Source organism: Gossypium arboreum, chromosome 12 (genome assembly GCF_025698485.1).
Source record: "Gossypium arboreum isolate Shixiya-1 chromosome 12, ASM2569848v2, whole genome shotgun sequence".
Classification (NCBI taxonomy): domain Eukaryota; kingdom Viridiplantae; phylum Streptophyta; class Magnoliopsida; order Malvales; family Malvaceae; genus Gossypium; species Gossypium arboreum.
In genome coordinates this window covers 110943124-110962854 of record NC_069081.1, presented here as the reverse complement: position 1 = coordinate 110962854, position 19731 = coordinate 110943124, and the positions used below count along the sequence as shown (strand labels likewise).

Below are 19731 nucleotides of genomic sequence, written 5' to 3'. Positions count from 1 at the left end.
TTGGTTTCTGGTGGAGTTTTAGTGACAATAGTCAACGTCATTTGTTCATCACAACTTGTGAAAGTAACAAACAGGGGACAAAGCCAAAACGATTTTTTAGGGAGAGCCAAATGAAATTATAATTTTTATAATTTATATATTTATAATTTTAAGTATTAAGTTAAATTTTTATAATTTTATGGGGCTAAAGTACAATTTTACTTTTACTAATTTAAAATTTTTAAAATTTAGAGGCCTAAATGATGATAATTTTTTAATTTAGAGGGGCCGAGACCCATGCGAGCTCCCCAGAATCGCCTCTAGTAACAAATATATTCATAAAATAAATATACAAATTAAAAAAAGAGAAAAAAAATAAAAATAAAAAAAGAAAAGAAAAGAAAAGAAGAGTGACAGAAGAAACAAAAAGGGAACGGTAACCACCCCAAAACTTACAGTGTAATAAAAAGTAAAGATGTTAAAAATATTAAATTATCATTATTCAACATGTTCTATTATTATAAGATTATTAATTAACAATGTCTTTTTTTATATTGTTGTAAAACAATGTCTTATTAATCTCAATTTATTTACTGTTTTCTCCTCTTATATTATTTAAAAGATAAAATTACCTTATTCATTTTTTGTTTCATTGTTAATTCTTAGAGAGTTAGAAAATGAAAGATAAGTCTAGTAGGGATGACAATAATTATATCGGATTAAGTTTTGAATAAAATTATAAAATGTTATTAATGTCTAGTATTTTAATATTTTAAAATTTTAATCAAGTAGTTAGATTTATTTTTCTAAATCTGATTAAAATAAAATAAAATAAAATAAAATCGAATTAAGAATTAGAATTCGAAATGATTTTTTTATAAAAAAATAGCCCTATTTTTTCGGTAACCATTGCGAAAAGAAAAATCAAAATCAGCTGCCGTCAATTATGAATTATCTCACTATTTTATTTTTCCAGCAAAGAAAAAAATAAATAAACTTGTAAAAGAGAGAGAAGGGAAGAGTGAAAAAAAGACTAATAGCGTAAAAAGAGTAAAGGGAAACGCTTTACTTATTGGGGCGTAGGGTTTTGATCCAACAAGGATAATTGAGAGAAGATGATAGACTTTGCTCGTGTTCAAAAGGAGCTACAAGAATGTAGCAGAGAAAAAGACTCTTCGGGCATTAGGGTCTCTCCAAAATCAGACAATCTTGCTCGCTTGACTGGCATCATCCCTGGTCCCCTTGGCACTCCTTATGAAGGGGGCTCCTTTGAAATCGATATCACATTGCCTGGTATTTCACTATCCATTTCTTCTCTTTCTTTACATTAATTTTCATGGGTTTGTTTTTAAAGTTTAATTCCCCCCTCCCCCCTTTTTAGTTGAGAAATTTGGCTGAGGGAAAGGTTTTTTTTTTTTTTTTGGTTTTTATAATGGGTAAGTTTTCCTTATTTTTCAGGAAAAGAATGAATCTTTTATCCAGTTTTAGATTTTCGAGTGAGTTTAGAATTATAAACTTGGGATGTTGAGCTTTTCTCCGTAAAGTAATGGAAGATTGCTTTTTGAATGAAATGTTGCTGGATACTACCGATTGGGTGATAGTTTAAGGAAAGTTAGCCGTGTTTGAAATGGGATGGGTCATGGATTATTGATGCTTGTTAGTGATTGGTTTCTATTTTGCAGATGGGTATCCATTTGAGCCTCCCAAAATGAAGTTTGTGACGAAAGTTTGGTAGGAAAACTAACAAGCATCATCTTGTTTTACTTGCATATTTATTATTCTTTTGTTAATTGCACCTGATAGTTGAATTGGTTTTCTGGTAATCTAGTACAATGTGGGTGTGATTGATGGAGCAATAATGACTGTACTTAAGATCTTAGGCCTCCCTTGGAAAAAAACAGCCTATGAAGAGTGAAGAAGTTAGTTAATTGCCGTTATGTATGTTTGTGGTCTTAATCTAGTTTCTAAGCTTTTTTTATTATTTTTGTTGTGCATTGTTCCTTATATGACTTGGCTGGATAAACTATTGATAATCTTGCACATTTCTTTTAATCCTTTTGCGCTGATGAAAAATCTTGGATTAATAAACTTGACTTGGGTATCTAATCCTGAATTTGCACAACCGTATGGTTTGCACTTTCTCTCACTCATCGTATAGCTGAAACTGAATAGGGCCTTTTTAAAATTCATGGTTTTGTTCCTTATAATAGATTAGATTTGCATTAAAGTAATTTCTTTTCTCTTTCTTTCCCCATTTCTTGAAAGAATACTCTAATAATATGTATAAACAATTTCCTTTTGTTTACTGCCTGGTTCATATGCACCACTGTTAAAATCATTCTTGTACTGGAGGATATTGAAAGGAGAAAAGAAAAAGAGAAATATACCGTTGCCAATGCATGTTATTGCAACTAGCCCAAGTTGGTACAAATGGCTTTTTTCCCCCTTGAATATGTTTTGCATGTGGATTTCAGAAGCAAAACTTTGTTGAATGTGACACCATAAACAAGATGCATCCGAATTTAGGATTAGATTATTGACAAGTTATAGTCTATTGTTCTTGATGCGTAAAGATGAAATGACTAATGATTGATTAAGTTTTGACGGTGGTTAACTCTTGAAACTTCCTTCTGTTCTATTAACCACCCAAGGCACCCAAACATCAGCAGCCAAAGTGGGGCGATATGCCTGGATATATTGAAGGACCAGTGGAGTCCTGCACTCACTCTTAAGACAGCTCTTCTTTCTGTTCAAGCTTTGCTTTCAGCTCCTGAACCTGATGATCCTCAAGATGCTGTAGTAGCACAACAGGTTTGATTTGCTCGAGTCCAATCTATCCCATGTTTCTTTATAAGAAGGTTCCGTTGTCTTTTTTTATTGGCCTTATTTGAATGTGCAATAGTTTGTAGATTACTAAACCTACGTATGTTGTCAGTCCAGCTTCGATTCTTGGATTTTAATAATTTCTGTTGAAGTTTTTGTCACTCTATCTAGCCATTTAGTTTTCCCCCGTTCTCTAATGCAGTATCTTAGAGAGTATCAGACATTTGTTGGTACAGCTCGTTACTGGACAGAAAGTTTTGCCAAGGCCTCTTCTTTAGGGGTTGAGGAAAAGGTTTGTAGTCCTTATTTATCTAGATATTCATACAATCAAGTAAATATTTCTTGCGAAGTATGCACTGAGCAAATCCTTGATGTAGTATCTTTTCTAATAATAGACATTAGCAATGTATCAGACGCACTCTTTGAATATTTGTTGGTAATGGGTCAATATCGACCACCATATATATTTAATGAACTAAATTTTCTATGACAAATTGGATGGGTTCAGGTACAACGACTCGTGGAAATGGGTTTTCCTGATGGTTTGGTGAGAAGTACTCTAGAAGCAGTTGGGGGTGATGAAAACCTGGCCCTTGAAAAGCTTTTATCCAGCTGATCTGTGCTGGAGCTGCCAATTGTTCTACATCTTTTAGTAATTCTTCACCTACCTGGTGAATTTGAACACCATACAATGACACAATTATATCTGAATATAAGCTGTTTCTAATTACTGAGTTCTGATTCCATAAATTTCCATTTTTCGTTGACCATGCTTATAACTTTTGTTCGATGAAATGTTGTTACTTGCATTTTGTTTAACGGCAGCTTCGAGTTGCCATTGCTGGTTTTCTTGAATATTATGTGTATGCTAAGTCCCCTTTCTGATCAATTAATTACTAATTACTGGAATGATGTAAATTCTGTGGGATTACCAAGCTTCCCTGTTCAGTTGTGTTTCCGGAATTACTGGGCAACTGTGAGCAGCCGGTGAGATCCAGGTGGATCTAATCAGGATTGGAATTCAAGACTTTGAGGCATTGAACTATTCAAGCATTTTCCCTTCATTGCATTTAGCTATCATATTCTATAATCTATATATGACATTTGGTTCATTTAATTTCATACAGTTCCTATCGGGTACAATTACAGAAGTCGTAACCAAGGATAGAAGAGAATGAAAGAAGAAAGAAAGAAAACGCAATGAGCTCGTTTCATTTACATTTATGATTTAACATTGCTGCTGGATTTTGAGAAATGTCGGTTTAACTTTTGGTCGCCACAAGAAGGGTAATAACATGATTTAACTTTGAGAAAGTTCTTTACTGGTTTTCCCGGAGGTATCACCCTTCTAAATCTCATCTTTCTTCTTCCTCTCCTCTTTAACTTGCTGCTCGGTTCCTGTAAGAACCAACAAAAACCCATAATTAGTGCATGCAGAGAAATTTGATGCCCTTCGTTTTGATTGAATTACCTCAGTGGATGATAAAGATTCAAAAATCTCTTTGGCAGCATTGATATCGGTATCGCTCAACGACCCTTTGATCAGCAAATCATCTTTGCCTGCATGCATGAAAACCAGCAAGTTTTACAGCTTTGTCCATAAAGATTGATTTAAATAATTCATTCATCAAGAGTTGAGATCAACAACTCACTAGAATAATCATCTTCCATTTCGTTTTCAGTAAGGTAAAATTTAAAACTTGGTGATCCAGGACAAGTAAGGCAAGGACGGCGTTCTTTGTTAACCCTTCCAATTTCTTCAACAATCTTCTTATGGGCTTCTTTTTCTTCCAAGCTTAGCTTTTCCATGGACCTGGTCTCTTTATCTATCAACTTACGAGCTTCAGCATTGTTACCATCTTCTTTGTTTTCCCCTTCGCCTGCAACACTAAGGATATCCTTCTCAGAAACCATGGGCTGGGGTGCTATGTTTGCAGACCCTACGTTATCATCATCAGGCTCCAGAGACAAAACGGCGCTACTTTTTCGGTCACTGCAGGAGCCATCCTCTGGACAATGCTGGAGCAGTATTTGTTTAGAAAGATTTGATCCAAACCTACGTTTCTCAATCTCCTGCAGTTTCCGGGTGAGAAGAGGCGGCACTTTAGGCTGAATCTCATCATTTTCATGGTCTACCTTTGATGTTTGGCTCCCCATTGATGGAAATGAAAGCAGCTTAGACAGAAATGAAGGGAGAGGAAGCCAAATGGATGATAATGGATAATGTTTATATCAAAGCTTATATACATACATACATCTCTTATTTGGGTTATGAACTAGTAATTCAACTGTGGGAAATATAGTTATTTTATAAATCAATATATACCTTTGATTATTTGTTTGGTATACATTTACTATTTTTATCCTGCTGGTTTGCTGATGATAAGATTGTTCATTTGCTAACAGTAAACAAGTACAAGGGGTCAGCATGTTAGCAGTTGAACGTGATATATATTATTTACTGTTGAATTGATTTTCAGGACTTGGAATGAATACTCACACTCAAAATTGGGCGAAAAATTAATAATAAAATAATAATTTTTGGAAGACCTAGAAATTTTTTAAAAATTTTAAGAGTTTAATGAGATTTTTTTAAAAAAAATTGGGTCTAACTAAAATTTTTAATTTTTTTTGAGATTAATGAGATTTTTTAATATTTTAAGTGAACTAATTAAAAATAAAAAAAGTAAAATTGAAATTTCAAAAATTTGAAGGGTCTAATTAAATTTTTTAAAAGCTTCAAGGAGAAATATTAAAAAAAAAAAAACATAATTTCCCAAAATTTTGAAGGGGGAAGGCCCTAAACACTTTAAGTAGTCCTTTATTGTGAATAAATTCATAAAGGGGATGAGCTCCTTTCAATTCTCAAAACCTAAAAGAATAACATGGATGACATTCCGACTCCTAAAAACTTGCATAAAAGTTATAGGGAGTTTTAATTGTTTTATTCAGTGTACTTGAAGCTCTTAGCTCATGTACAAACTTATATGATATAAGTAAAAAAGAAAGAATTGCATCCCCTTTTTACTCTTCTCTTCTTTCTTTCTTTCTTTTAAAGTTTCTTTTTTTTTAAATAGTTTTAAATAAAATTTAAATTTTATATATTCAATAGTTTTATATGATTTTGCAATTTTTAAAATAAATTTATTGATTAATTTTTTTATTTTTTTTGATGTATTTTAATAGTTCAAGTATTCAATTAAGTGAAAAAAAAGATAATTTTTTTATTAAGCCTTTTAAACCTAAATTTTATTTAAATTAATTTTTATTCGACTTTATATTATTTCCCATATTCATATTTGAATTTTGGGGATTCGAATAGCAAACATATGATAAAAAAATGTTAAATGCAAATTTTTGCATGTTCAAATATATAGCAAATAATATTTAGTTTGGGTTTAGGTAATAATACTAAAAACATTTGTAAATAATTCGTAGATTCAAAATTTTAAGTAGTTTATGAATTCGAATTTAGATAATTTAAAAAGACCCAAATACCCAACTCGCTGTGGTGGTAAAATTAGTTACCAGAACTGTAAATTAAAAGATTTCACCGCACTGCCATTCCCCATCCAAATGGACCATAGTAATTTTAATGGGGCTAATTCGGGAACCAACTTTTGGGGCCTTTAAAAGGAAAAGATTTAACCCATAAGAGAGTATTAATGGGCTTACACTGGTCATGTGCTTAGTCCAGCCCATCTACATACAGTATTTCTTTAGGGTTTTGCGAATTTGATGTGTTTGAAAGAGGGTTTTAGGCTAATTTTCCTTTTGGCTGCCATTTCCAACGTAGTGCTAAATTTAGTCTTCTCCAAATGGATGCATCAGCTCTCAATTCTCCTGATTTGCAACGATTCCTCAATGTATGCTCTCTCTCATTTTTTTGTTTCATTGCATAAATAACCTGTTAATTGCTCTTATTTCTGTTAATTTTATCACCCAAAGTTCAAACCTTCTCTGATTTGATGATTTGATGGGTTTTACACTGTTGGAGTTTTGATTTTATTGCCTTTGTAAAGATTTTAGTTTCAAATAAAATATAAAGCAAAATCATGGTGGTAAGTCAGGCTAATTTGTTCATGGCATTCCCTTAAGTTATTTTATATGATATATTTTGCAGTTTCCTTTTTAGGGTTCGCGTAACTGGTGCCTATGGGCACAGGTTGATAATTGTTACCAGATCATGAGTTTTTTCTTTTGTATTTAGTATTTTACTAACTTTGAATTTAAGAAAAAATGGTGCTGCTAATTAGACGTTGCTTTCTGTATTTATCTCTTTAACCGGTTCCACTAATTATTGTTTGGCACTTTTTTAAGAGTTTTGCTAACGAGTGTCTTGAGATTACACTTTTAGGTAAGCTAATATACTATTTATCATAAGATTATTATATTAAAGGTAATATTTGCAACTTTATTGATCATTTCAATACATTAGATAGAGATGTTACTGTATAGAGTAGCTTTGAAGAGTGCTTTTAAGACACTCTTTAGCAAAATCCTTTAAAAGAAAGATATTTATGTAATATCTTCTTTATCAGAAGTTAATAGTCTGAGGATTTTTGTTTGTTCATTTTATAAAATAGTTTCATCATTTTGCACAAAACTATGTATATTAAGTGGTATATTCTAGGTGGAACCATTAGATTCTGGTTTGCTTTTACTCTCAGTGGCAGTTTGTAGTATTATTTTTTAGTCTAGATTTTGTTAGTGAATGACCTAAGCACACTTTGAGGTTAGTATTTCTGGTTACAGTAATTTTCTCTTACAATTGCAGTTGGTGACAGTTTATACACTGATTTTCAGTCCAATGAGAGAAAATATTACTTAATACGAAAACCTTAGAAAGTACTCTTAGGACATTAGTATGCAAGATCCATTTAGTATTTATTGGCATGTTGTGTGTATGATACAATTAGCATATTCTATAGGAAGAACTTTGAAAGGAGTCCACAAAAATAAACATGAGGGACTTCAGTTATAGGTAAACATTATTGCCACATCTGCCCATGCATATCCTTTGTCCATACTAGGTTTGAAGGAGACAAATGTATCATATTCTTCTGTTGATTTGTTGGCCAACATAGGCTAAGCATGAGTGTACAAATAACGGGATCCTTGTACAAGTCTTCGGCGCACCTGGTATTTGAAAGTGCAAAATAGAGAGAAGGTAGGATTAGGAGCATGTATAGCTCTGAGAAAATTATGTAGGAATGGAAACTTCTAATTATATGCTGAGTGCTTTTGTCAAACTTTTTGAGTCAATTACACTCATGTCAATAATTCAATAAGGGGATTTATAATTAGTCTAATCGCTTAATGGTTGTTAATTGTGATGGATTAAATTCGAAAATATTTTCTTATGTGGCCTTTCCAGTACATTGAGAAGCTTATGATCTTGCCATTTTAGGCTCTTGATTTATTTTGTTGTGGCTATACAGCAAGAAAAGGAAAAAGCCATGGTCAATGAGATGGTGGCAAAGCTTACAAGTGTGTGCTGGGACAAGTGTATCACAAGTACTCCTGGGAACAAATTCAGCTCGAGTGAATCTGCTTGTCTTTCTAATTGTGCTCAACGATACATGGACTTGACACTCATCATTATGAAACGCGTTCAGTCAATGCAGTAACCTGGAGGAGACTATGCCTGCAGTCGTGGTTACAAGTTGTGAGCTTTTCTTGCAAAATCTGCTGTATTTTTTAAACCAATACTCGTATTCTGTTAAAATTCCTACAGAAGGACATCCCTTGCAGTGGGTTACAAATTAATTATCTCAAGATTTTATGTGGGCTTAAAAGAGTTTGCCTTGGCATCCATCTTGTTTCTTTTTTATTCTTGGGGACTCACCAGCTATCCCATTTGTATTTTATTGTGCCAGTATTTACCACTTTTACATGTCAAAATGTCATTATTAGAGGAAAGAGTCCTGAATCTCACATCGACAGTGTTCTAGAATTAGTCTTGGGATTCAAGTATTCACACCAACTTCAGTGTGTGATATATCTTTTTGGACAAAATATGGGACCTAATAGGTCGAAACTCGAAATGGACGATATTTCACCGATTGGTGTGAGTAGAGCACCTTAGAATCAGTCAATGGTAGGCGCCAAAGGTAATCAGAGTGCTCGTTTGTCCCTAAAGACAAGTCAGGGTTTGGCCCCTTCTATGAATGAATCATTAAAGCAGCGTTCAGGCTTTAGAAATGGCTAATTTTTATTTTTATTCTCTTTTTCGCAATCCGACGCCCTTACTGGTGAAGTTTTGTTTACTCCAATTTTAACTTCACGTTACTGTTTTATTTTATTCTCTTTGTTGTAGATTGATTTTCTTCTGGTATTTTTATCATAATTAACATTTTATATAAACGTCATACTGCCTTTTTTAACGCTTTTGTAAATGGCCAATTGGTCAGTTCATTGGTTTGGTTTTATAAAAATTCATTTAAAAAATATTAAATAAGATAAAATTTGGTTCAATCAATATTTTTTTAATTCGGTTCAATTAATCTATACTGATTTACTGTCAGCTTTTTATTAGTCAAACTGGTACACTGATAAGTTTCTGGTGTAGTTCCAACTTGCGTATTTTCATTGAAACCCATTATTATTTCTTCGAGGGTTATATGATAAAATGGTGGAACGGTTGAAGTTCAAACACCGAAAAAGAACAACTACTGCAGAAGGATGAGATGTTCATCTCACACGATGTAACAGCAACTTCCGCAATAGGACGTAAGCTCTAAATTCTTCATTTTTCTTTAAGCATTCAACACAGCGAGACACGGTCACTATGGTCGATTGCATATATAAGCCTCTGCACGGTTTGCCGTGGCTTACTGCCATTTAAGTGGAAGCATTTTGAAATGAAGTAAAAAAGCGTAAACCCAGGCCAAAATATCACTGAAACCATTTTTTTTCTCTCTCTGTTGGGGAGGAATAAAACTGCCCCAAGGTATCGTATTAACACAACCCATTACACTCTGGCAAAATGAAATAACACAACTCATTACACGGTACAAAACAGTTTAGCATGTGAAAAATTAAAGCATTTGGTTCCAATCAACACCAAACAGAATGCGCACCATTTTTTTTTTTCCTGTTTCATTTTTATTTTCTGTTCATTTTACAGTTGATAACCTCATTTCAAATTGTTGATTCTGGTTTGTAGATTCCCCATTGCTCTTACCATTCATCCTCTTAGATTCTCCAATTCTGGACAGAGGAAGAATCTCGGGTGATATTTCCCATCTTTCACTGTTTCTTCCCCAACTCGAACGTCTAGGATGATGCATGACACCACGCCCCTCCGTGTTATCCGGAGGAAGGATCCTACTGAAATCAGGAGATACATCAGGCAATCTGCTGTCCTTGTCGCTGTAGTCAACACTGTGTTGTTCTTCATAATCGCTAATATCTCCTAAAGCCTCATCCCAAACTGGCTTTCTCCCCATTTCGATGTCTCCAATGGCTTTCCCGTTGTTTGGACTGATAAAACCTCCACTCACTGTTCTCGGTGCAATTGCTGGTTCCTTTGGAACCTTTTCCCTGAGGTTTATCTTGGATGGAGGAACACTGGTGCAGAATACCTCCAAGAAGTTCCTGATGACCCCTTTGTTGTATGGATTCTCATGACGATCATACCGGTACCTAAAATTCTCGTATGTAGACTGCCAAAAGCATAAAAAAGAACTTGGTCATTTCCAGCTGAAGATAATGCAAAGCACTAAAAATAGAACACCACAAGATTCAAACATAATAAACTTATGTCGTAGGTTTAGAAGTAGTCCGTGGTTTACTGGAAAAGCGATATACGTTAAAACAGATTCGAAGTGCTAGAATTTGAAATTTTTGACAGTATGAACGTATAATGAACCGGAATATAAATATTACCTGGTTTGTACTGATTAGATACAAATGAAAGACAGTCAATCCACCAACAAACCAAACTGAAATGAAGGTGTAGATTATTAGCACAATGGAGGCAGGGGTTTTAGTCATCGCTTTCCAGACTGTAGCCTCCTCGCCATTCATGATCCTCCGGATATAAACCCAGCAAAATCCGTGCACGTATAAACAAAGTAGAGTTGTAGAGAAGACAAACATGAAGAAGAATCGGTAATTCCGCTGCACCAAAAGGAGCAGAAAACAAAAATCAGAGACACTGTAAAGGGATCGTGCCTATATCAAAATGAGGGGAAAACAAAGGGCTTTAAACAGATGTTAAGGAACTAAAGAAATAGCCAAAAAAAGTTCACGAAAACATAGTGCTGCTGCTACCACTAGTTTGGAAGAAGAAAATAGAGTATCACGTAAAACAATTTGTATTACCAGTCCGATACACTGACCAACCCAAGGGCAGTGGTGGTCAAATCTGTCAACGCAGTTATTGCATATCGAACAGTGAGAACATCGGGGAGGTCTGTACAGCATGCATGTATCACAATATTTGATCTTCACACTTATACCATTGACAATCACATCCTTTGTACGCGGTAATCGTAATGGTGGAGTTTGGCCAGGCCGAACTTCAGTCATTCCTTCATAACCTTCAGGTTCGGGCGGGTGCAAGTTTCGTGGAATTATACCGGGATCTCTTCCTGAGGCTAGTAGAAGAAGAGTTATATCCTGAGGAAACATAAGTCAACTGTAACTAGTTATATTTGCAGTGATTTTGGAATATCAAACCAATTATCACAAATAAGTTTGAATATCAAAATGTGATTTAAGAATACAAAATAAACTTTTTATTTTTGTACAAAATTAAGTATTGAATTGATAACTTGAGGAAACACTGGAACTGCATTCAACGATCAATAGCAAATACGATGGTAGAACTTGTATTCTAAGGCAAGCGACCATCGATGTTTAGTATCGTATTTAGAGAGTTGTATCCTGTCGTAAAATCACCTTAGACACTACCGTTTCCAAGAGTTCGTTATGCCGAACGTCAGTGACACAAAAAAGCACTCTATATGCAGACAATCACTAGCAAAACTAAATGATTCATGACATCTTTCATACAATAGCAGAAATGCGAGCATCAACATTTAATAACCATACCACATCATAAAATCAACATAAACAATATATTCAATACGCAGAACATCAGTGACAAAAAGCAGCATACATGAAAAACAATGGTGTTTTAACGAAGGGAATGAACTAACAGATAAAGTGAGAGCCACAACAACAGCCATTATTGATATTCCGAGGTGATGAGGGAAGTCATCCATTAATTTTCTTGCTACAAAGACGCAGAAGACAGCAACAGGAGCAACAATTAAGAAGATGGTGAAGAAAAGGGATCTCACATCAGGTCCAAATATAAATCTTCCTCCCAAAACAAATACCTGCAGAAGAAAAAAAAAAAAGACCCAGAAACGATTGGCATAAACAATAGTTAAAATAAAAGCATTATATTTATACTCTGCAGCTCAATTTTCCCAGAATTATTTTTCCCTAGATTAATTTACAATTGAGACTTAATTGATCTTCCATATGCTTAAAGTTGGTCAGATTGTTCATTAAAAAAAAAAAAGTTGGGTCATATTGCAACATCTCAATTAATTCACAAAAATTCACATCAAGCTTAATCAATTGCCTTTCACTTCCAAATGATCCTTATTCAAATCAACCTCATGAACTACCAAAGAACTAAAACCGAGAAAATTCAATTACCCAAACACCTTTTTGTTTTGTTACCAAACTTTAAACACAAAAAAGAACCCTTTCCCATCAATCATATCGCAATAAAAACCCATAAACAGACACTTTTGATTCCATCAAATCAACCCTAAATTTCAGATCTTTGATAAACAAACCATCAAAAGAGATATAAAAGAAAGTTTTTTTTTTTTTTTGCTTACATTGCTGCCTTTCCAAGCTTTATAAGTTCTAATGAAACCATCACCATGATTAGCTTCATCAGCCAAATCTGGTCGAGGAGGCTGAAAACCGTTCATCTTCCAAAATTTCAACCTTTTTCCTTTCCTCTCAATTAAGTAGAGAGAAATGAAGAATAACAGTAGTAAAAGGGGGAAAAAAAAAAGCTTCCTTGGCGAAAAGCAGCAAAAAAAATAGAAAAGGCGGCTCTTTTTTTAATTTTGGGTTGGCTTTTTTTCAACTTTTTCCCTTATATTGAAGGCAACATTTTGCATTGACTTTTCATAACTTTATATAACTTAGCCAATCAGCAACCGCCGTCTAAGGTGGCCATGGTCCAACGACGAGCTGGTCAACAGTTTCAAAATTGCTCTAAAGATTCCCATTTATGTGGGTATATATTAATTAGTAATTTAATATTTCATTATACTATCAAATAAGATAAAATAATAATATTAGCCATTAAGAACAAGACAAGGCCAGGTTAAGAATATGATGTGGATAGACATATAATAAACTGTAGGTAAATTCTCATTTTCTGACAAGACAGGTTTGTATGCATGTATGTATGATAATGTTGACCCTCAATACAGTGGCATTCCCACAAATACATATGATTCTGACTCTGCGATGCCCGTGTCACTGCCAGCCAATGGTTCATGATGTCCCATTTCATTAATGGAATGGGAACACACTCCGGATCGTTGAAGAATAAGTTTTTTATAGCACCTCGGATAAATCTAAAAATATACATAAATTAGTGTAATTTTATATATGAATTTTAATTTTGTGTAAATTTATACATAAAATTTTAATTTGATTTAATTTTATGAATTATTAATATAATTATTAATATAACATCATTTTATATTTATATATATTACACATATAAATAATTATAGTTATCCAGTATAAAAATAAATTGATGTATTTATTTTTTCAAATATTTATGATTAAATTAAAATTAAAATTTTAAGTATATATTTGAATCACAATTAGAGTTTCACGTATATAATTACACCAAATTAAAATCTATATATGCAATGCACATTAAATTAAAGTTTATATATAATTTTAATATTTATAACATCAAATGAAATAAAATATTAACCGATTCTTTTTAAATAATAATTAAGAATCAATATTAAAAAAACCAATATTATTAAGAAATTGGATTCATAAAAGTTTTGAGCAGGGATTTTACTAAAAAAAAATCTAGAAATCTACAGGGATTTTACTAAAAAAAAAAAAATCTAGAAATCTAACTTAATGCAATATAAGCCTAATGTAAAGTTGGAAAAAATAATTAAAACGTGGTTGTCATGGGAGTAGACATCTATTTCTTCTCCACTGATAATTAAAAATATCATTGTCGTTGGAGTGGAATCATGCAATAAAAAGACAAAATTACTAAAAAGTCAAAAGCAATTTTGGTAGAGAGAAAAGACTAGCTTGTAATGTTGGAGCATGCCATGACAAATATCTAATCTAAAGTTCTTTCATTGGAGCCACATAACTTTGTTTGCCGGAGGATGCAGTCGAGTGCATAAAATGTTTCTCCTTCAACTTCCAAGATGTTGACCATACTGCTTCTCTAATTCAATTCATCTAACTGACTGTATCTTCAGCAATTTGTAACATCAATTAAGTGATTTCTGCTTGTATCTTTTTAACATCTAATTAACTGGCTTGTATTTTAACTCGTTGATATATGCGAGTCTTTATCATTATCACTACATCTTGAAATTTGGTTGTATCAAATTTTATACTAGATTTAGGGGCATAGCTAGAGGGATTGGCAGAGGTTCTGTCCCTAAAATGAAAAAAATTTCAATTTAAGCTCTTTAAAATTTTAAATAGTAAAGGTAAAATTACATTTTAGCTCCCCAAAATTGATAAACATTTGATTTAATTTTTTAAAATTATAAAGATATATAAGGTATTAAAATGATAAAATTATATTTTTACTATTACAAAATTTATAATTTAATTTCGTCTCCATGCTTTGATCAAGATTTTCTTTTGATTTGTTATCTAATAAAAGACTATCATGCACGTTTGTCTTTAGGTGGTGTGCTCTAGATTGGAACTTCAACAATAATAATTAACCATGACCATAAGATGTTTAACAACACGCTCATATCTATGAGATGGGGTGCATGCTTCTTTTGCAAATTATCGAAGCACCAATTACTTCTAAATTTTATTAAGGAATTATTGATTTTTCTATTATGTGTTGCGGTAAGGGAGAAATTAACAAACTAACAATAAACTACCAATGATTAAATTTTAATTTGGTTGGTATTATTATTGTTGCAACATCTTGAAAGACATTGATTTAATTGTGCTTAAGCATAAAAACAAAACTCTCAAGAGTTGCAAGTACAAAATTTGGTAAGCTTTTTCTTCTTCTATTTTTTCCTCTCCCTCTCTCTGAACTTTGGTTTCCCTTTTCTTCACAAGATTTTTTCAGATTCTTTCCGCTTGACTAAAATCAAAATGCAAAATACGTTAAAAGATAAATAAAAACTTTAGAACAAATTCAAAGGCACTTGAATAAAAGAAAAATCAAAAGAAACACAAACAAAAATGAAACCTAGCAGCAATGAATGGAAATAGAAGCCTCTCACATTCCAAAAACATATTTGGGAATATATGGATTATTAACTCATTTATCAATTAAAATATGAGAAAGATTGTATGATATTATAATTTCATGTCATTCTTATCTATCTCTAATAAGAGAATGATAAATTAGATTTTTCTCATTTATAAAAATGACGTGAAATCGAGTTTCATTCAATCCTTCTCTTAAAACATAATATTGATTATAAAAATGAAATATTAATATTATCAAGTGAAATTCACAAGATCTCATCTTTAAAATCCAAGACAAAATGATAAATTTCTCACAAATTTTAATTCAATATTAGAAGTTTTAGATGGATATATTTAATTATGATTAGAATACGATAATACTATTTTATTTTTCTATATTAGTTAATGTATTAATTAAATTATTTAAGAGTTTACAATAGTTATATATTTATGTAATAACAATAAATTTTAATATGAATATATACATATTTGGTATATATTAGTATTAATTTATATGAAATTAAATTAGAGATCTTAAAATAAATACATTCTTAAATATTTATTTTTGTCAAAATTAATATCACATATAAAAATATCATATATGATTTTTATAATCATTATAATATCATAAATAAAGACTAACAAAAATCAAGCAATCATATTTATATGATTTTTATTTTGAATCATTTTATTTGTTCAACATTACAAATTTTAAAATTATTTTAAATTAATAATTAATATAATTAAATAGATATATACATATCACATGAAAATTGAGATAAGAAACTAGGAATATATATATAAACAACTAAAATAAAGTTAAAAAAAAAAGCTTAGCATTTATAGGTTGTAAAGAGAAAACAGCTTGGGCTAAAAGATCACTCAGAAATGCCCAATTAGCCCAAAATTGGTTCACATTTTGAATCGTTAGCTCTTCATGCATAGGAGATAGATACGACTTATGTAGTTTTTACTCTACGTTAATTATTTATTTGTGTTAAATTATAAAATAAAATTTAAATATTAAAATATATTTTAAATTAAATTTTCATAATTGAGTTGATGTTAAATCTGTCGAGTCATTAGTTGTATACTTCAATTAAATAAATTATTAAAAAATAAAAATCAGTTTAATTGGTTTTTAGATTGGGTTATACCGACTCGCAAGTTAACTGATCTGGGTCAAATAACTATGACTCTAAATTTCGTACATTTAAAATTTAGTCATCCTACTTTTATTTTTAAGATTTAATCCCTTTATTTCTTGGATTTAAAATCTACTTTCAAATTATATATAATCATATAATATTTTAATTTTAAAATTAACTATATTAACTATTTGAACTAATTAATAACATTATAAAAATACATAGAGCAAAGAGAATTAAATCTAAAATTTAAACATATTAAAGGAACTAAAATTAAAAATTAACCATGTTTAAAAATTAAAAAGAAAGAGAGAGAGAGAATGGTATGTGTTACGTAATTTGGACCTTCCTTTTAATATATACGCGCGCGCGTGGGTATATATAAATACATTAGGATGATGGGATCCAAACTATCAAATTACTAAAGCCCCCCTTTTTTTTTGAAAACGCGCCCTAAAGCTATCCAATTTCAACAGTTAAAATAAGTAATACCTATCTTAGTAATACATATTAAAACCATCAAAAATAATTAAGCGGCCTTATTACATTTAAAAACCCAAACCTCAACGTAAATAATAGGATGTCCATTCACTAGAAGAAAACCAAACTTTCGAGCGGGTGGCCACTCGAATTCCCTCACGACTCCAAGCCCACTATGGTTGGGGATTTCTGCGTGGTTGAAAATAAAAGGGTGAGTTTGGGAAACTCATGTGTAAGGAAAACCCATTCAAAGCCCAAGTCAGCTCAAGCCTATTGGGCCTAAGCCCATTTAGGTAATGATGGTCTGGGCCGAACCCTTTCGATTACAATAAACGGGCCTTAGCCCTTATTGAGATAATGAGTATGGCCCATAGGCCCATTTCAAAATACATGCAACATCAAGAAACATATGCAAGCCCATTTGGGAGACTACTCAACCTACCAACCACTACACTCCACCGTACCAGCCATACACTCCATGTGGGAATAGCTCAACCCACCCACCCAACACTCCACGATTTTGACCTTGCTACTCGATTAATAGTAAATTGAGGCAAAGCCTCCAAGATCGTGGACAAGCCACTTTCAGTACTTCCTTCGTCAATATCCCAGTCCCATGCATCAGATAATAACAACATGGCATGCAGTAAATAACAACGGTCAAACATGCATTTAGGTCAATTTAACCCTATAGGTATTTCGGTAATTTATCTCCTAGGGGTAAAACTGTAAATTTTTCACTTTTAAAGGTATTTCAGTAATTTATCTATTTTAGGGTTTTTCATGCATATTCCTACCTTTCACGTACTAACAGAATCACTACCGAGGGTTCTTACCGAATTGGGCCCGTTGGCCCATCATTCCAATTTTGGCCCATTAAGCCCAAAAATATCGAGGGCACAGAAATCATGCACTTTGCAGTCCAAATTTTGCAGTTTACCAAAAACATTAATCGATTTACCTCACGAGCATTCGCACATTCGCAAATCTACAAAATACCGATTTTCGGCATTTCGACTTTTCGACTTTTGCCGATCTAGACTAAGAAAGAGGGTGTTAGTTACACACCTGTTTGCGACGATATGCTGACGAGATCCACACACGAACTGCCTACAATTGGATTACTAACACATTAATCTAACTATTCAAATACGAACTACGTATTAACCCCTTACAATATTCGGCCAACCACACCTACAGATCATAGTAAGCTTATAAGAAAACAATAAGCAACTCATTAACAAATTTTTGTCAATGTTTACCACATAATCATAATTTCACTGCAAGCTGTCTTCTTGAGCAACAGTCACTAAATTATTTATAACTGGAGCTACGAAACTCCAAATCAAGTGCCATTAATTTTCCCTGAAAATAGACTCATATATCTTCTATCCATAAAATTTTCAGAATTTTTGGTATGGCCAATCAATACCAGATTTTTCTTAAAGTTTCCCATGTTTCACTGTTTGACTAATCTGACCACTCTTCATTACGAATCAAATTTCTCATTGTACAGAATTCAAAATATGTTCTCGTTTATTTCATTTGAAACTAGACTCAACAAGCTTTAATTACATAATTTATTCAGCTTCTAATTCATCTCCCACAATTTATGGTGATTTTCCAAATTCACATTATTGCTGCTGTCCCAAGCAGATTTATTACCAAATTCACTCTTTCACACATAACTTGCATGCATGTTATTTAAACATGTATATCACCAATCAATCATCATATATCTATGAGTTTACTTAAGTATAGTCTCTATTTCATCATTTTAAAGCACAACATGTTAGCCGATTTTTCCCCTTAGCATCTAAGGCACATGCATGCTCATTTGTTTGGCTCAACTTCACCTATCTTCCATTTTTCATCAAAAGAACATGAAACAACAACCATTTCCTTCATTTTAATTCATGACCAAATGCTCACAGCACAACCAAAAACCAAAATATGCTTCAAGAGTTAAGGTAGAATCAAGAAGAACTCATGAACATCAAGATAGAAGCAAACTACCATGAACTTACCTTCAATTTTCTTCCCCAAGTGACCGATCATTCAAGAGCTTTCTCCTCTCCTTTCTCTTCTCTAACTTTAGGCTATGATGAACAAATATGGACAAAACTTTGTTCTTTTCACCCCTTTTTCTTTTAATAAAATTTCATATTTCATCCATTTAATTCTTTAATACAAAAGACATGAAATTCCCATCATGGAACATTTACCTAAACCATTATCATGGAACGTTTACCTAACCCATTATCATGGAACATTTACCTAACCCATTATCAATTTGTATCAATTTGTACCATAAATTATGGATATCAAGTGCTCATATTGTCTACAACAACATGATGGCTGGCCACTTTATGTAAATGGGAGGTTTGTCATGCAAATCCTCCTATTTTGCACTCCTATTTATTTGGCCACTTCAATTTAGCCTATAGCATTTTCAAACATTTTCACATAGGTTCTATTGCATAATTTCACCCCCTTTTTCTTATGGAACAAAAATTAACTAAAATTATCGGGTTCTATCTTAAGCTTGGCTTTCTAGAGGCCCACTAACATAATTAAACTTATGCCAACATTCACAGAATTCCCGAAAATTGGGGCGTTACATTTTTCCTAAAAGCAACGACATTGTATTCATAAGTAATGATATTGGGTTGGTTTATAAGCTATTACCAAATATACTGAATAATACTTTGAGCGTGGTACCTAAATATTTTTTATCATCGGGAAGAATAAAAAGATGACAAAGTTTGAATTTGTATCATTTAAATGTCAAATAATAACTTTAATCATTGCTTTAAAATGT

The 19731-nt window shown here is 32.4% G+C and overlaps 4 protein-coding genes across 4 annotated transcripts; 2 read left to right on the top strand and 2 right to left on the bottom strand.

The window, feature by feature from the left end:
* The first annotated feature begins 957 nt into the window (after window positions 1-957).
* On the top strand, window positions 958-3552 carry LOC108476655 (ubiquitin-conjugating enzyme E2 27). Its single transcript, XM_017778922.2, has 5 exons — window positions 958-1272; window positions 1662-1710; window positions 2631-2790; window positions 3005-3094; window positions 3311-3552. Exons 1-5 carry the CDS (start codon window positions 1095-1097, stop codon window positions 3416-3418), a joined length of 585 nt encoding a protein of 194 aa, XP_017634411.1. The 5' UTR covers window positions 958-1094; the 3' UTR covers window positions 3419-3552.
* Window positions 3553-3905: 353 nt separating this feature from the next.
* On the bottom strand, window positions 3906-5032 carry LOC108476654 (uncharacterized). The gene is made up of 3 exons (XM_017778921.2): window positions 4455-5032; window positions 4274-4362; window positions 3906-4200 (listed from the first exon to the last, which is right to left on the bottom strand). Exons 1-3 carry the CDS (start codon window positions 4957-4959, stop codon window positions 4024-4026), a joined length of 771 nt encoding a protein of 256 aa, XP_017634410.1. The 5' UTR covers window positions 4960-5032; the 3' UTR covers window positions 3906-4023.
* Window positions 5033-6514: 1482 nt separating this feature from the next.
* On the top strand, window positions 6515-8600 carry LOC108477336 (mitochondrial import inner membrane translocase subunit TIM8). Its single transcript, XM_017779845.2, has 2 exons — window positions 6515-6668; window positions 8244-8600. Exons 1-2 carry the CDS (start codon window positions 6621-6623, stop codon window positions 8430-8432), a joined length of 237 nt encoding a protein of 78 aa, XP_017635334.1. The 5' UTR covers window positions 6515-6620; the 3' UTR covers window positions 8433-8600.
* A 1175-nt stretch (window positions 8601-9775) lies between these two features.
* LOC108476674 (probable protein S-acyltransferase 7) lies at window positions 9776-13176 on the bottom strand. The gene is made up of 5 exons (XM_017778944.2): window positions 12669-13176; window positions 11970-12152; window positions 11131-11427; window positions 10693-10926; window positions 9776-10469 (listed from the first exon to the last, which is right to left on the bottom strand). The coding sequence occupies exons 1-5, from the start codon at window positions 12762-12764 to the stop codon at window positions 9921-9923; spliced, it is 1359 nt and encodes a 452-aa protein (XP_017634433.1). The 5' UTR covers window positions 12765-13176; the 3' UTR covers window positions 9776-9920.
* Between the last annotated feature and the right edge of the window lie 6555 nt (window positions 13177-19731).

What these genes read in the sequence shown, in the direction of transcription:
- LOC108476674 (XM_017778944.2), bottom strand. Translation starts at nt 12,764, where the DNA reads ATGAACGGTTTTCAGCCTCCTCGACCAGATTTGGCTGATGAAGCTAAT. An exon ending in AAGCTTGGAAAGGCAGCAAT is followed by an intron (nt 12,153 to 12,668) that starts GTAAGCAAAAAA and finishes TTTCTTCTGCAG; the next exon opens with GTATTTGTTTTGGGAGGAAG. An exon ending in ATCTAATCAGTACAAACCAG is followed by an intron (nt 10,470 to 10,692) that starts GTAATATTTATA and finishes TGCTTTTGGCAG; the next exon opens with TCTACATACGAGAATTTTAG.
- LOC108476654 (XM_017778921.2), bottom strand. Translation starts at nt 4,959, where the DNA reads ATGGGGAGCCAAACATCAAAGGTAGACCATGAAAATGATGAGATTCAG. An exon ending in AATGGAAGATGATTATTCTA is followed by an intron (nt 4,363 to 4,454) that starts GTGAGTTGTTGA and finishes TCATGCATGCAG; the next exon opens with GCAAAGATGATTTGCTGATC. An exon ending in AATCTTTATCATCCACTGAG is followed by an intron (nt 4,201 to 4,273) that starts GTAATTCAATCA and finishes TGGTTCTTACAG; the next exon opens with GAACCGAGCAGCAAGTTAAA.
- LOC108477336 (XM_017779845.2), top strand. Translation starts at nt 6,621, where the DNA reads ATGGATGCATCAGCTCTCAATTCTCCTGATTTGCAACGATTCCTCAAT. An exon ending in ATTTGCAACGATTCCTCAAT is followed by an intron (nt 6,669 to 8,243) that starts GTATGCTCTCTC and finishes GTGGCTATACAG; the next exon opens with CAAGAAAAGGAAAAAGCCAT.
- LOC108476655 (XM_017778922.2), top strand. Translation starts at nt 1,095, where the DNA reads ATGATAGACTTTGCTCGTGTTCAAAAGGAGCTACAAGAATGTAGCAGA. An exon ending in AAGTTTGTGACGAAAGTTTG is followed by an intron (nt 1,711 to 2,630) that starts GTAGGAAAACTA and finishes TAACCACCCAAG; the next exon opens with GCACCCAAACATCAGCAGCC. An exon ending in CTTTAGGGGTTGAGGAAAAG is followed by an intron (nt 3,095 to 3,310) that starts GTTTGTAGTCCT and finishes GGATGGGTTCAG; the next exon opens with GTACAACGACTCGTGGAAAT.